The following is a 15,119-nucleotide window of genomic DNA, read 5'->3' on the forward strand; positions in this document are numbered from 1 at the left end:
GTTTTATTACATATAATTGTGTGTCATCAGCATAAGAATGATATTGAATATTATGATGCCGAATGATGGACCCAAGTGGTAACATATACAAGTTGAAAAGTAAGGGACCTAGAATTGACCCTTGTGGGACTCCATATTGAATGCTGGAATTCAGAACGTGTTGTATATTAAGAATTTGATTTAAGCTTACTAGTTATGAGAAACAAACTTCCTAATGAGTTAATGCTTAATCGATTTCACTCCAGCTTGGTGCCCCATCTTCCAGCGCTCTGTGGATCCCCATGCTGTCCCTGCTCTCCGGAAGAAAGACACAATAGTTCCTGTTGCTAAGAAACAATGTCCAGCCGATAACAATGACTTCAGACCTGTGGCCCTCACTTCAATTATCACGAAAAGCTTCATGTTGTCTATCCTTAAAGCAGAGGTTAATTTGGCAAAGGACTTGTACCAGTTTGCCTATAGACAGGGGAGAGGTACTGATGATGCCATCAACAGTATCACCCACTTGACTCTTTTTTTTTTTTTTTTTACCTTGTCTGCACACATATTAATGATTGATACCATGCCGGTAAAAACCAAAGGCATATATATGTGCATTATTACTATATTTAATATAAATACATATATATACGCATACGTACGCATACACATACATATATACACATATACAAACCCAGTGAATCTTTTTTTTTTTTTTTTGGGGGTGGTGGTGGTGACATCCACTGCCAATCCAGGAAGCAAGAATACACCGAGGCACACGCCAAGCACCGGAAATCTGCAACAAAAACCACAAACAAAACACAAAACCAACACGGAGCCGACCACAATACGAGCAGCAATCAACCCAAATCTCGAGATCTGATCACAGTCTGAGCTAAGCTACCGTGATTAACTAACCCCAAAACTACAGAGCAAGCATGCAGGTGAACAAGTCAGTGTGTATGTCTATGTGTGTGTGCGTGTATGTACTGTATATGATCATGCGTGTGTGTACATGTCTTTGTGGCTACAGTATGTGTGTGTGTGTGTATGTATATGTTTGTGTGGCTGTGTATGTGTGTGTATACGTATGTGACTGAGTGGCTATATGTGTGTGTGTTTGTGTGAGGGTGTATATGTATGTGTGGCTAAATGTGTCTGTGTGTGTGTATGCATATGTGTGGCTATGTGTGTCTATGTGTGCATGTATGAATATGTATATATGTCTATGTGGCTATGTGTATGTATGTGTGTGGTTATGTGTATGTATGTGTGTGCGTATGTGTGTGTGTGTGTGTGTGTGTGTGTGTGTGTGTGTGTGTGTGTATGTGTGTGTGTGTAATAATCCTATCAAAGCTCCACCTGAAGTGTATCTATAGTGAGGGAGGGGGGGGAGGCAACCCCGCCATCTGCGAGACCAGAGGCCGACAAGGAAGAACCCGGAACCCAGGCCACCGGCAACCCCACAGAGGGCGAAAAGAGGGCGGGAGGCAACCCACCGCCAGCGAGGAGCGGAGGACCAGAGGAGCGCCCCACCGCGGAGGCAGCGGGGGGGACCGGAGACGGGCCCAGAGAGAGGGAACCCCCCAACAGGGCAACACCCGCGCAGGCCCGACAACGGAGGGCCCCAGACCCAGGCATCCCATTCATCTATCCGCTATTTATAATAATAATAATAATAATAATATACTAACCATAATAATGATGATAACAATAATAATGATAATAATATAATAATAATATTAATAACCCTCTTTGTATGTAATAATATCAATAAATTATTACAATTTGTTGTCCTGCCAATGGAGGCTCAAATCCTCCATGGCTGGACCCTTTCATACCGCATTCTCACCGACAAAGACGCACAATCACGCACCGTTTACCCCTCCCCGGAGGAGTCCAGCACCGCCAGAAGGCACCCCAGGCTGCGCGATGAGCCCCGCCATGCCCGGGCATCGCGACCCACCTATCCCAGGCCGGCGAGGGAACGCGGGTGATGTGGGCCCCCCTCCCGACCCTGGTGTTGAGTGCATGTGATTAATGCCATAAAAACATGGAGGGGGAGGTCAGGGTATCATGCTGACAATAATCCCCCCCCTCCAGAACTAAGTATCCTTGTTAAATGTACAGTATTTATTAAATGTTGAATGTGCAGTGTCTACAGTGTTATTAAAACCGTGAGGCGGGGAGTGCCGGGCCACGCGGGACATGTCCCCCACGCCCCGGACCCCCCGCCCCTGCCTATGTGCATATGAATCGTGTAAGGGGGGGAAGGATGGGGAGCGGAGGCTGAAGCCAGGAGGCAGGACCAGCGGAGCCGGCCCTGGAAGGTAGCCCACGCCCCCCCAACGGCCATCCAGTTGACGGGGGCCGGCCCTCCGAGCCGGGCCAGGGCCCCACCGTACCTCCACGGGCGCCCCCGGAGCCCCCAGGCGGAGGGGGAAATGGTCCAGCATTCCTCCATTCATACTGACAACATAAGACATAGACACCTGACATTGGTTCCACCCCGCCGCCGCGCCCGCCCGTGCACCCCCCGGCCAAGGGAGGCCCGATCCCCGGACCCATGCCCCCCCAGGACCACCCCGGCGGATACCCCAAAGGTCCCCACAGACGCAGGGGCACGCGGCCCCCGCCCAGCGATGGAGGACCAAGGCAGCAATGCCCCCCCAGTGCAGACAGCCACCCTCCACCCAAGCAGGGCCGGGCCCTTCAAGCGGGACCCCCACGCCCACAGCCCAGCCCCCTCCAGGAGAACCGGAGACGCCCTAGCCACAGCCCCCCACTGCCATGAGGTAACCCCCCCCCCCATAATAAAATAAAAACTTTATTCATCATTGCTGAATCACATCAGTTCGTACCAACCAACCTTTCCGTGACATCTTAGTTTTATTTTAAAAGAAAACTTCACAGCTGCAATGTATTTTAATGTTTTTCTGTCCAGACCCATTTATGGGATGTTTTAGGATCTGGCTTTAATCTCCAGTACTCGTCCCATACTGTCGTCATGGTGACTGAGAGATGTCCGACCTGTCAGCAGCTCCAGCTGAAAGCATCATGTTGGTCTGAACCGGAGCAGCTGGTCCAGTTCAGGGCAGAGATCCAGAAGGATTTTTGTGCGCCGCACGTTTCGATCATGAGGCCCCTGGAGAGCTCCATCAGGGACCGGCTTCGTCACCCACGATGCGTCACTGAGAGGCATTGCAGGTCCTTCCTCCCCGCTGCTATCAGACTCCACAACCAGGCCTGATCACTGGTAGCAAATGGTCAATAACAACAAGATGTGCAATATCTTTATACCTCATACACATCCTACTTGCTTTTTTTTTTTGCACTACTTTTATTTTTCTTCCAATGTATATACTGTTTACTTTTGTAATCATATATTTTTTTTACCCTTTTGTGCATGTGTGTGTTGTGTGTACTGCTGCTCCACAAAGAGAATGCCCCCATTGTGGGAGGAATAAAGGACAATCTATTCTAATAACTATAATCGTAATTTCACTGCAAATATATTTATTCACAATGATGTTTTTTTAAATGCTATATTTAACCTTTAATGTATTCATCTTAAAATATTAAATTGACAATTGAACAATTTGTGCTCATTTAAACAGGGTAGGCGCCTCGTCTCTCACACACGGTGCTGTAATAAAGGAGGAGCGCGCCTCTGCCAAGATGGCCGCCCCGTCGGCACGTCGCCCGAGCGCCAGCGGCGTTGATCACGTGACGATCCGAGCGCAGATCTCGCGGTGTTTGGCTGCTGACGGAGGGGGCGGGGTGCAGCAGGAGGGGGCCGAGATGTTTGGAGGCTTTTTTTTTAATATACAATTATTTATTTAAATAAAAATGGCCGCCGTGGAGAGCGGAGAAGAGAGACTGTAAGTGTTTTTTTCATATTTCAACTCCATGAAAGCGCAGCCACCGCCGTCCCCTCCGACCCCCGCGAGCCTTTTCTGTTGTGCGTTTTATTTAAAGTGCGTCGATTTTGACTCCAGCCCGTCTCCGCGGAGCGGGGTTAGCGGGAATACGTCACCAACTTGCTGCTCAGCCTCCGCTCAGCCTCGCCCGCTGCCCGCCCGGGACGGCCGCACGGCTGCCCCGGGGCGAGGGCGGAGGTCCGCCCGGGGCGGCCGGGAGCAGTCTCCACCCGCCTCCAACACAGGAGCGGCTCAGGCTGGTTTATGCTTCTGCGTTACATCGACGGCGTAGCCTACGGCGTATGGTACGCGGCGACGCACACCATACGGTGTGCGTCGCCGCGTACCCTACGCCGTAGACTCTGCGTTGGTGTGACGCGGAACCATAAATCAGCCCTAACGGGCTGCTAGCTGCGCACACTGCACACCGCCAATAACCCGGGTCACCGAGGGAGGGCTGCCCGGATTAACCCGGGCTAACCCCGCCCCTCCCACCGACCCACTCACTAACAAGCCCCGCGGCTTCCTCCGACACCAGCGGAGGAGTGGGCTGCCGGAGTGCCGCTGAGCAAAAGTGAGATGCGTGTGAGCTGGGGTGCGTGTAAGGCCAGCTGAGCGCGCGCGCGTGTCCTAGTTTGTTCATCTGCTCACTTCCGGTTCCTGTCACAGCCTCAGCAGCTCAGGAACACACACAGGTGAGCTGCTGAGCCTGGGCACGCAGGTGGACCCACGTGACCCAGCAGGTGACCTGTGACCTGGATGAAGGAGATTCAGATCAGCTTCAGATCAGTTTCAGATCACAGTTTCAGATCACAGTTTCAGATCAGAGCTTCAGATCAGAGCTTCAGATCGCGTCACGTCTGTATTTACTGCTCCAGTATGTTTTGATTAAGAATCCAATAAAAAGGTTTCATACGGTGGCCGAGACCTGCCATTGCTGAAAATAAAAGTAACGCTGCAAACAGAAACAAACGCTGCTACAAATAAAATAAACGCTTAGCAAATAAAATAAACGCTGCAAACAAAAAGAAACGCTGCTGCAAATAAAAGAAACCCTGCTGCAAATAAAATTAAAAAACGACGCAAATAAAAAAAGCCACAACGGAAGTGAATTACCGGGGACTATTTTTGCCGATGCACCGGTGTTGCACATTAAAAATTACACGTAGCGACGTTGAACACTAACCTTTTCACTTATTTTCTCGTTCGTTGTTCTCCCTATTCCTCGCTCTTCTTATTTATTCCTTTTCTCTTACGTCCTCTTCGTCTTCTTCTTCTCCTCTCACGTAAAAAACACTGCTGCATCAGCAAAAATAGCCCCGGTAATTCACTTCCGTTGTGGCTTTTTTATTTCTGTCATTTTTTTATTTTATTTGCAGCGGGGTTTCTTTATATTTGAAGCAGCCTTTGTTTTTATTTGCAGCGTTTATTTTATTTGCAAAGCGTTTATTTTATTTGCAGCGTTTCTTTAATTTTCAGCAATGGCGGGTCTCGGCCACCGTAGTTTCAGGTGTTAAACTCGCTTGAACTCCAAACGCGCTGCCCAAATGAAAAATGTTCATCACAAAGCTTTCTAACACAAAGTTCAATGAACTTTAAGAACAGTGTTTTTCCACATGAAAATTACTATAATAACAAAGAAGTGTGTAAATACTAGGGGTGGGACGATACGGGTAACTCACGATTCAATACTGTGGCGATATGTGTCCCACGATAACGATAATATCACGATACACGATATCTATATTTGATATATTATAAGAAATTTCATCAACGATATATCACGATAGATGTGACTGAAAAAGAAAAAATACCCATAAAAAGGACGTCTCTAGTTATACATCTATTCAATGCCAAAACTTCATACAATGTACAAAGAAAGTGCATTTGTATATTTGCCTCACTGCCTCCTAGACTTGTAAATGTAAACACTGTACAGCTGGACAAATTAAAGTGCATGAACATTAATAACACATTTTATATAAACCAGGACAGTGCACTGCTTTGTTTCTAATACTGAAAAGTCAGTAAGCAACTTAATTTTGCATAGTACCTCACTGCCTCCTAGTCTTGTAAATGTAAACACTGTACAGCTGGACAAATTGAAGTACAAGAACAATAGTGCGGTGACAACCTCGTAAATCCATTATGTGTGTTGTAATAAAATATCGATATTTGCCTTCAGTTTATCGATTATTTATTGCGACAGAGAGCGCAACAATATATTGCAATATTGTTTTTGTTTTTTATTTTTTTCCCCCACCACGAGTAAATACAATACCAGTTGGGAGGGGCTGGGTCCCATGGTGTGTAGAGGATGCTGGGAAAAATAATCCTGCTGCCTTTCCTTCAGCTGGTAGTTTATTGAGGATCCCTAGATGAGAGGCGATCAGTAGTGAACGTCTGTCAATATCCTAAAAGTACCTTCATAGCAGCCACATTTAGTGACGCTCGATGGTGTAACGCAACGTTGGTCACATGGGTGCGCCGATCCGCCGCTCAGTCCAGAAGTTCTCTCGTTTTAGTTTCATTTAGGTTACATGTGTGTTTTGTTCAAAAGTCCTGTTTTATTTCATCGTCATCTTTTTCAGTTCTGCTTTCTTCTGCTGCTCATTCTGTCTGCTTCGAGGAGCATGTTTAAGGAAAAAATATACTATATTTATTTAGAGTTAACCCACGCTGAATACCTGAGTGGCAGTTTACACAGTGGACACTTCTGACTTGGTGACAAGTCAGGAAAAATATTGAGTGATTGATCACAATCATCAAAATGATCAATGACTTGTGACGTTTGGCTCCGTTTGTTTTATCACTGGTAAAACTGCACTTTCCCTTCAGTCATCCCACTGACCCAGAAACAGTTCACCAGCCCACCGATTAAAACGTGTTTCAATCAGTCCCCCCACCACAGCTGTCATGGAGCAGTCCCACCACCACGGATGTGGAGAGTCCCGCCATAGCTGACGCAGTTTGCTTTGGCATTAAACCTCAATAGTTCCCACACAGCAGATCAACCTGGCAGGAAGTCAGCGACAAAAATTACAGAGAGAACCAGTGAATGTCCTGATAAAACACCACCTGTGGCTCTGACTTTTACATGGTTGAACCTGTGGAGCTGTGAGTGAACCGTTCAGTTTTAGATGAGGCTTGACTCATGTATGAGGAGAAGTTCAGTTTAGGGTCAAGTAGGAAAACATTTTATTTGACACCAACAGGGATGCAAATGATTAATTAATTAATTAATTAATCAGTAGTTGATTGACCTTGTCCATCAATCAGTAATTAATTGATAAGTGGTCATTTTTCCCTAAATGTTCCTGTTTCAGTGGGTTTTTAAGAATAAAAGGTAAATATAGTTTATATACTGAATTAAAAAAAAATACACATTCCTTATTGAATGATTTATTGTAGCATTAGAGACAGCACAGAGTAGACAGTGGAATTTATGTCTTTATAACAAATAAATTCCTTATAGAAATTATTAAATAAAATACGCAAGTTACTTAAACATAACAATAAATGGTGGACTGGCTCATCTGTTGCATGCGAAACATTAGCCACAAATGCTACATCCTCTCAGTGACCTCCGCTTTCCTGTCACCACGTTAGTCACATTCACGTTACACTTTTTCGCAAAAATAAAGGTGGGACTGAATTTTTGACAAAGTTAGCATTGCGGGGGGTTGGTGGTGTTAATTAATGCTGGTGTTAATTAATGCTATTGCTGCTACCACTGCTGCGAAAACAGTCCCCAGAGGACGAAGGCAGCGGAAGATTATAAAAATAAATGTTCAAAGCCATTATGTAATGCAGTCATAATGATTAAATAGTGTCATAGTATAACTGCATAGTAATAATGAGGCCAAAAACAGCTGGACACTTCACATCCAGCGCTGCCACACTTGGAAATGCTAAAAACGTTTTCCATGACACTTTTGATAACCTGGATTATCGACACGTCGGGAACAGGAAACTCGAACCGGGTCTGCCCACTTCTCTGCCTCTTCAGCCGGTTGGTCACCGTTGCGCTGTGGTGCCACACAAGAACCGTTGACTTGATTTGTAGCGATTTAAGATTAAAAAAAAATCCCCCCACTCAACATCTATTTTGACGTACTATGCCAACAAAACCCGGACCGACTTGTCTGTCCATCTATCTTCTTTTTGTCTGTCTGGTCCCAATGGTTCGAATGAGTTACTCTCACATGCAGGTTGTTCCCGTTGGCCTGTCTGGGTACCTCTCTTATCAAAAGAACCTTTTCCTGAAGGCTACTTTTGCAGGGCCATTCCTGGTAACGGAGACATGCGTCAATGATCTGGCCTCTGAAAAACTACCCGGAAATAGGGATGGGAATTGTTAAGAATTATTCAATTTACCGATTCCGGTTCCATTATTAATATCGATTCTGTTCCTTATCGGTTCTCTTATCGATTCTCATCAAGTTATATACAGTACAAACATAGTACAAACGATTGCATTAACACTTTAATCTCAAGTATGCACCAATATTCAACTTCGTCTAAATCAAGGCTGGCTTCAGCTGAAAAACAGGAACCTTTTCAAACGAACACTGTGACATAAATACAATCGCAATGGACTTTAACATTTCCCCCCCCCCCCTTTGATGTGATCAAAGCTCTGAACCTGTTACAACCAAGACCCAACCATCTCACTTCCAGACTGATGCACATGTAGGACTACGGTTTGCGGCAGTTCCTCGACTGACCAGTAATGGGCGACTGCAAAAGCGAATCAGTCTCCATAAACTTCCATGTTAAAGGGGACCTATTATGGCATCTAATACCTATTTTAAACAGGCCTTGAATGTCTTAAAAACAAGCTTTTGATTATTTGTAATCGTCGAGCTGCGGCCTTTCGCGAAGCAAATATCCGATTGTACGAACCCAGCGGCGGTAAACGGGTTATTTTTGATTTCACAGTCGAGCCAACATATCAAACGGTGTATCACGCTGTACAAGTCTGGGGGCAGAACAATGCTGCATCCATTGTTATATATACATATATACATATATATACATATATCTACGGTTGCACCTGGCCCTGGTATTGTCCTTTTAGTGACTTATATCCAAACTTTGGAGTGTTTCTGGCTTGACATCATGTTGGAACCATTTTGAGCGAAAATACGAAGCGTGTACATGACGTTATCGCAAAAACATGTCAGAGATCACTTTCTATGTTGCTGCAAACACTTGGCTCAGTTGTGAATGTGTTTCACGACGAATGGAGGACAAGCTATTGCGCCGTTGGTTTTGTTGGACGCTGATGCGCATTAAAAGGAGTGCTATGATCAAGTAATAGAACTAATAGAACTAATAACGTAATAGAACGTTATTAGAGACGTTAATAATAAAAGGGACAAAATAGGCGTGACGTCATCTTATTTCTACAGGGAAGAGGGGCAAGAAAGTGACGAGGGCCCTGTTAATCCCCAGCCCCCAACAAGAGGTAAAGCCAGGTCCCACGGTACGACCAAGAAGACTCGCAGAGAGCGTCGCCATGCCGACCAGGGGACAGCGAAGACAGCCTCAGCCCCACCTTCAACAGCCAGGCAGCAGCCACCATCAGAGATGGAGTCGCAAAGCGAGGTACAGAACTGCTGGAGTCCCGTTGTGGTCCGCATGTTGTCCTGAACCAAACAGTGTAGCGTACTCCAGGATGAATCAGAAATCTTCAGGTCATGATGTCCTCTCTCCCCTGCAGGTTTCAGAGCCAGTTGCAGGCCCATCAGAGCTGGGCTCAGAGTCTGCAGGATCTCCCAGGCAGCGGCGCTCTATCATCCGGGACCGTGGACCGCTGTATGATGACCCCACGCTGCCTGAAGGCTGGACCCGCAAACTAAAACAGAGGAAGTCTGGGCGCTCTGCGGGAAAGTTTGATGTCTACCTGATCAAGTAAGCCTCATCCTCCTGGTGCTGGTGAATGGTGCGGTGCAGTCTGAATACTGAATGAATGCTTCCATGTCTTGTTTTCTCGCTGTGAAGTGCGGAGGGAAAGGCGTTTCGCTCCAAGGTGGAGCTTATGGCCTACTTCCAAAAGGTTGGCGACACGACCACTGACCCCAACGATTTTGACTTCACTGTCACTGGGCGTGGAAGCCCTTCCCGACGTGAGAAGCGACCCCCCAAGACACCTAAGGTGGTAAAGCCATCTGGGCGTGGCCGTGGGCGGCCTAAAGGTACGCAGATACTGAGACCAGAATCTGGATTCATTGTACTGTACTCATCATGCTGTACTGTACTCATCGGTTTCTGGACTGTTTTTGCAGGCAGTGGGAAAATGCGGCAGGCTACTGAAGGTGTGGCCATGAAACGTGTGGTGGAGAAGAGTCCAGGCAAACTGCTGGTCAAAATGCCCTTCAGCAAGGAAGAGCCCTCTACTTTAACCAGCTCCAAGGTACAACTGCAGTTTCAGTTAATTCAACAAGCATAGGGTTAGGGTTAGCCCTAACTCTAACCCTAACCCTAACAACAGTGCTGTCCAGACCAACAATACACTTTTTCTTGTTGCCTGGTGCGTTCTCAGGACGGAGGATTGTATGGATGAAAAGTTTTGATGCAATTGGTTGGTTCCCTTGGGGAAGCAATATATATTGTTATTTTATGGCACTTTTGCACTAGGGCTTACTCGGCCCGACTCGGCTCGTCACGCCTTTACCCACCTCTACCCGTTTGTTTTTAGACACAGCCAGGGGAGAAGTGTGCAGGTTCGGGTGAAGCTGCTGTTACGTACTCGATTGCGCAACCGCTTTGTTCATGTCGGCGCTCATCAGAAATCAGCTGGAGCCGCGAGCGGCTGAGAGTAAAACAGCCCGTTTACATCCCTTTTTTAATTCTCTCGTCAGTCACCAGGTTTATGAACATCTGCACCTCAGAGTTGGATCACCAAACAGACGTTTTGCGCTTTATAATAAAATCGCTGCGAGCCGCGGGTCGCTCTCGCGCTGACTCCCGCTTCCTGATTCAAACGTCTGACGGCCCCGCCCCCGACCAATCAGAGGCGCGGAGGGTGATGACGTCCCCGCCCCCCGACCATTCACTGGCGCGGAGGGTGGTGACGTCCCCGCCCCCCGACCAATCACTGGGTCCCTGCTCAGCCCTCGATAGAACCTCGCTGAAATGGTTACAGAAAAAAGTATCGGCTTTGAGCGGCTCTACCCGTCTCAGCCCTAGTGCAAAAGGGCAAAACAGGTAGAACCGAGTTAAGGCGGTACTAATGCAAAAGCGCCATTATTGGCTATGAATTGAACTACTTTGGAACCAGTTGACCTGTATTGCTGAGGTGGCTTGAGATGACATTTGTCATGATTTGGAACTAGATAAAAAAAGTTTCAGTCGTGGCTTCGTTTTTGTGGGTTGAGATTAGCAATCACAACGTTTTTAGCGATTGCGACATTTTTGTGGCTTTTTTCTTTTTCAGAGCAGTTGCACCCATATACCAAAAAAGAACATAAATGGTAAATGGCTTACACTTCTATAGGGCTTTCCAGCTGTACTCTTACATCCCCAAAGCGCTTCACACTGCAGACATTCACCCACACATTCACACACCGGATGTCGGCGGAGCCGCCATACAACGGTGCTGGCACAACTGGGGATTCAGTGTCTTGCTCAAGGACACTTTGGTGGACACAGGAGGAACTAGGGCTTGAACCACTGACCTTCAGGTTCATGGGTTAACGCTCTACCACCTGAGCCACCTACCCCATAACCAATAACCATGTGGCAGACAGAATAAGAACAAATAAACAGACAAGGTCACACATACTCATTTTCTGTTGAGATCTTTTCCCAGCAACTTCTCGTCTCAATGGTTAATTGTCTGGTACCTCAAACCATATAATAAATGTATTTAGGGCCGTTCTGGTCTCTGTGAGCTTATGTATCTAATCCACTTTGACCACAATTTCTTAAACTTCTCTCACAGTAGTTGTAAAAAGAATGTCAGTCTCTCTATGTCAAAGACTTCCTAGACATTGGTTTGCCAGTGCTCCAGTGTTGATGTGTTTGGTTGTAACCAACTACTTGTTACGGCTTTCTGCCCTCCAATCAATAATATCCTCATGAGATATTCATCTACCATCGATTGAGTATACAGTGCCATGATACCTCAAAGCATTGATCGGACATTAAATGTAATAGTAGTTTGAAATGTGTATTTCAGACACTCGTGAATTTCAGACCAAAAAGACAACAGCTTGGAACAATCCCAGAATAAATGATAATGGTTGGCTGAATTTGTTCCAACAGCTTGATGTTTTTCTGATCGAGATAATAAATATGTTGTAATGTTTTTCACCCAAACTCCTTCCAACTTTCTGAAGCTGTGCTTTTCCATTGTTGCATATAACCAGTCCAACCTTGCGTTTACATTTAATAATCAGTGTTCAAATTTAAAGACTCCCGAAAACTTGTGTATGTTAATCTTTGTCCACTCCCAGATTTGTAAGCAGAGACAAAAACCTTCAGTATCTCACTATTTACCTTCATATTTTGACAATAGCATTGCTCTGTATTTTATTCTTGTTTTTTTTTTTACCCATGCAGATAAAGCACTAAATTCATTTCTGCCATTCATTGAAATATTGATCACTGATTTCAGTAGGCAGTGACAAGAAAAGGTACAGCAGACGGGGCTTATGGGCATGTACCTGATTCAGACCTTCAGGTTAGACTAAGAGAGGGTAAATTATTCCATATGGAGATGTTAGACTTAATTTTAAAGGGGACCTATTATGAAAAACACGTTATTTCTTGCTTTAACATATATAAAGTGGTCTCCCCTCAGCCTGCCAACTCAGAGAAGGAGAAAAGCAACCAAATTCTGCAGTGTCTGTACAGCCGCCCGGATGAGCCATCCAGTGTGATGTGGATCTACGAGCCGTTCAGATTCTGCTCCCGTCGTTACGTAACGAAAATGCGATTTACATCGGTTGGCCTCCGATGCGTGAAACCACGCCCACAACTAACTCTGCCGGCCGGAGCTTCCGCCATTTTCTCGTAGCGGTGTATCATCATTCAGGCAGCCAATCAGCACAGTGCCTCATTATCATAGCCTCCCCGCCCACTCAGAATCCTGCATAGATAATGAGGTTAAAGACTGGGAGGCTAAAGACATGGCTCAGAGGCTGAATTTCTAATTTATTTAGAAAAAAAAATCAAAAGCTTGTTTTTAAGACATTCAAGGCCTGTTTAAAATAGGTATTAGATGCCATAAGTGAAATATAAGTGGCTTTTAAATAATTTTGTAATGTCTTGGGTAAGAATAATTCCTAGATACGTGAATGATTTCTTGTTACAAATAAGGTTATATTTACTTATGAAATTATTTTGCAGCTGTTCCACCTTCCGTCCAAAAGGCTTCATCAAAACTTTGAAATGAAGCGGCCCTCTTAATGGAAGGTGAAAGCTCTTCAAGAACGAAGACAAAGAAGTCCAGCTGCCTTTGATTCAAACATAAATACCTGCCATAATGTGGTCTTTAAAGGACCGCTTATGGGATGTGGCTTGGCTAAGAGAGTGTTTTCATAGGGTAGACTCCCTGAGTCGGTCAAAAAATACTGAACACATAAACCGGACGCTGACTGGAGGCCTAATACGTCCTCATAACTGCAGACAGCGCTTATCTGTGATGTTGCCCAGAAAGAAAAGAAGAACAACCAGAAATGACAGTCGCTCTAGTCTAGAGTTCTGAACAGAGCCCGCTGTCATCAGTCGGTGTTTTCACTTCTGATAGAAGTCAGAAGGACCAAAAAAACAATGCTAATAATGAAAATATACTGGCGCTCACAACACAGTCAAACATAATCCAGACCGATGCCATGATAGAGTGTAGTGTAGTGTCTGTGCCATCGCTGTTTAGCTAGTATGTTTACATCGTCATTTCCAGTTAGCTCTGATTTGCTAGTCAGGGACTAAAGGCTCAGTTATGCTTCTGCGTCAAAATGGCGCCGTGCCTAAGGCGTCTGGTTTTCGTCGACGCAGAGGACACGCCGTCACCTGCGCCGTCGCTGACGTGCACCTCCCGAAAATTGTAACTACGCGTCAAGGAGACGCCGACCACACGCAGACCGAGAGGGCTGTGATTGGTTCGTTTGAAAGCGAAGCATTTCCGGTTTCCGGTTTGAAGCAGTAGTGAACTTCCAGGGCTCTTTTCTTCGTTTATGTGATTTTTTTTTTTTTTGTTTTTGTTTTTTGCACAATAGTTGTCCTTATTTCTTTGATTTACTGTGACCGGAAAAAGTCGGATAAACCATTCAGAAAAAGATCGCTAACTAGTGGCCGCGGGGGGTACTGCACCGCGACCAAATGGAGTGACGGAGAAGTCAGAAGGGTTCAGCACGGCGTCACGGCTGCGGCGTGTGCTCTGCGTCGGTGTGACGCAGAACCATAACTCAGCCATAACCCTCCACCAATCAGACTGGTCATTGAGGGCGACGGCTAGTGGCCGATTCAACATGCAGGATCAAAATGAACACAGACGCCGACGGACAACTGCACTGGACACACCTACCAGACTTGAGTCACCGACCTCGCCAGACTTCCCAACGGCCGATTATTGGGTCGGTGTGTCCTGGCCTTAAGACTAGAGTCTTTCAGAGACTGCTTTCCTTATCTGACCCCATGCATTTCCAACCCCAGGAACCCAGGTCTGTAGAACGGAGGACATTTTTATGTGGTAAAAAAGTTCCTGGTTCACAAGTGTTAGATTCTGACACTGTTAATATCCTAAAGCTCAAATCAAAAAAAGCGCACAGTCTTTCAGGTGGCTGCCGAATGACTCTATCCATCCATCCTTCAGTTGTGCTTCCAGGAACGACGCTCTGCTGGAACCTGTTCCAGCTGCCAATGGGAAAATGAAAGGGGTTCTTGATCTTGTTTCATTGACAATTTGTATCTGTTTTGGAATCAATGTTGCTTCCTTAACAGAGATGTCGTCCATTTAAATAGATCTGGTATGTGGATACTATCATTTTAACTTACAGCACACTCTCCTTAATCACCCACATAAATGACTATTCCCCATAAACACCTGCTGCCCAGATCCGCCCTCTTCCGAACAGACATTTGGCAATCCTATCAGTCATTCTCCGTACCATGTCACCCTGGAAAAGTTCCTTATCCCTGTAATTATCTCTCAATGAAAAGTCAGTAAACAAGCTGCTCTCCGGATCTGGTCCGTATTTGGAAACAGACCAC

The 15,119-nt window shown here is 45.9% G+C and overlaps 1 protein-coding gene across 3 annotated transcripts in view; it reads left to right on the forward strand.

Moving 5' to 3' along the window:
* The first annotated feature begins 3,740 nt into the window (after nucleotides 1–3,740).
* Nucleotides 3,741–15,119, forward strand: part of mecp2 (methyl CpG binding protein 2) — a 33,064-nt gene continuing 21,685 nt past the window's right edge. For all 3 annotated transcript variants that reach the window (XR_009783832.1, XR_009783831.1, XM_061735726.1), the window contains exons 1-5: nucleotides 3,741–3,860; nucleotides 9,314–9,509; nucleotides 9,625–9,815; nucleotides 9,906–10,099; nucleotides 10,190–10,317. Coding sequence is in view for 1 of the 3 variants with exons in the window: in XM_061735726.1 (XP_061591710.1) it covers nucleotides 3,829–3,860; nucleotides 9,314–9,509; nucleotides 9,625–9,815; nucleotides 9,906–10,099; nucleotides 10,190–10,317 (741 nt within the window). In the remaining 2 variants the exon portion in view is untranslated. The remainder of the gene's footprint in view (nucleotides 3,861–9,313; nucleotides 9,510–9,624; nucleotides 9,816–9,905; nucleotides 10,100–10,189; nucleotides 10,318–15,119) is intronic.

Source organism: Cololabis saira, chromosome 12, assembly GCF_033807715.1.
Source record: "Cololabis saira isolate AMF1-May2022 chromosome 12, fColSai1.1, whole genome shotgun sequence".
In the NCBI taxonomy this organism is placed as follows: domain Eukaryota; kingdom Metazoa; phylum Chordata; class Actinopteri; order Beloniformes; family Belonidae; genus Cololabis; species Cololabis saira.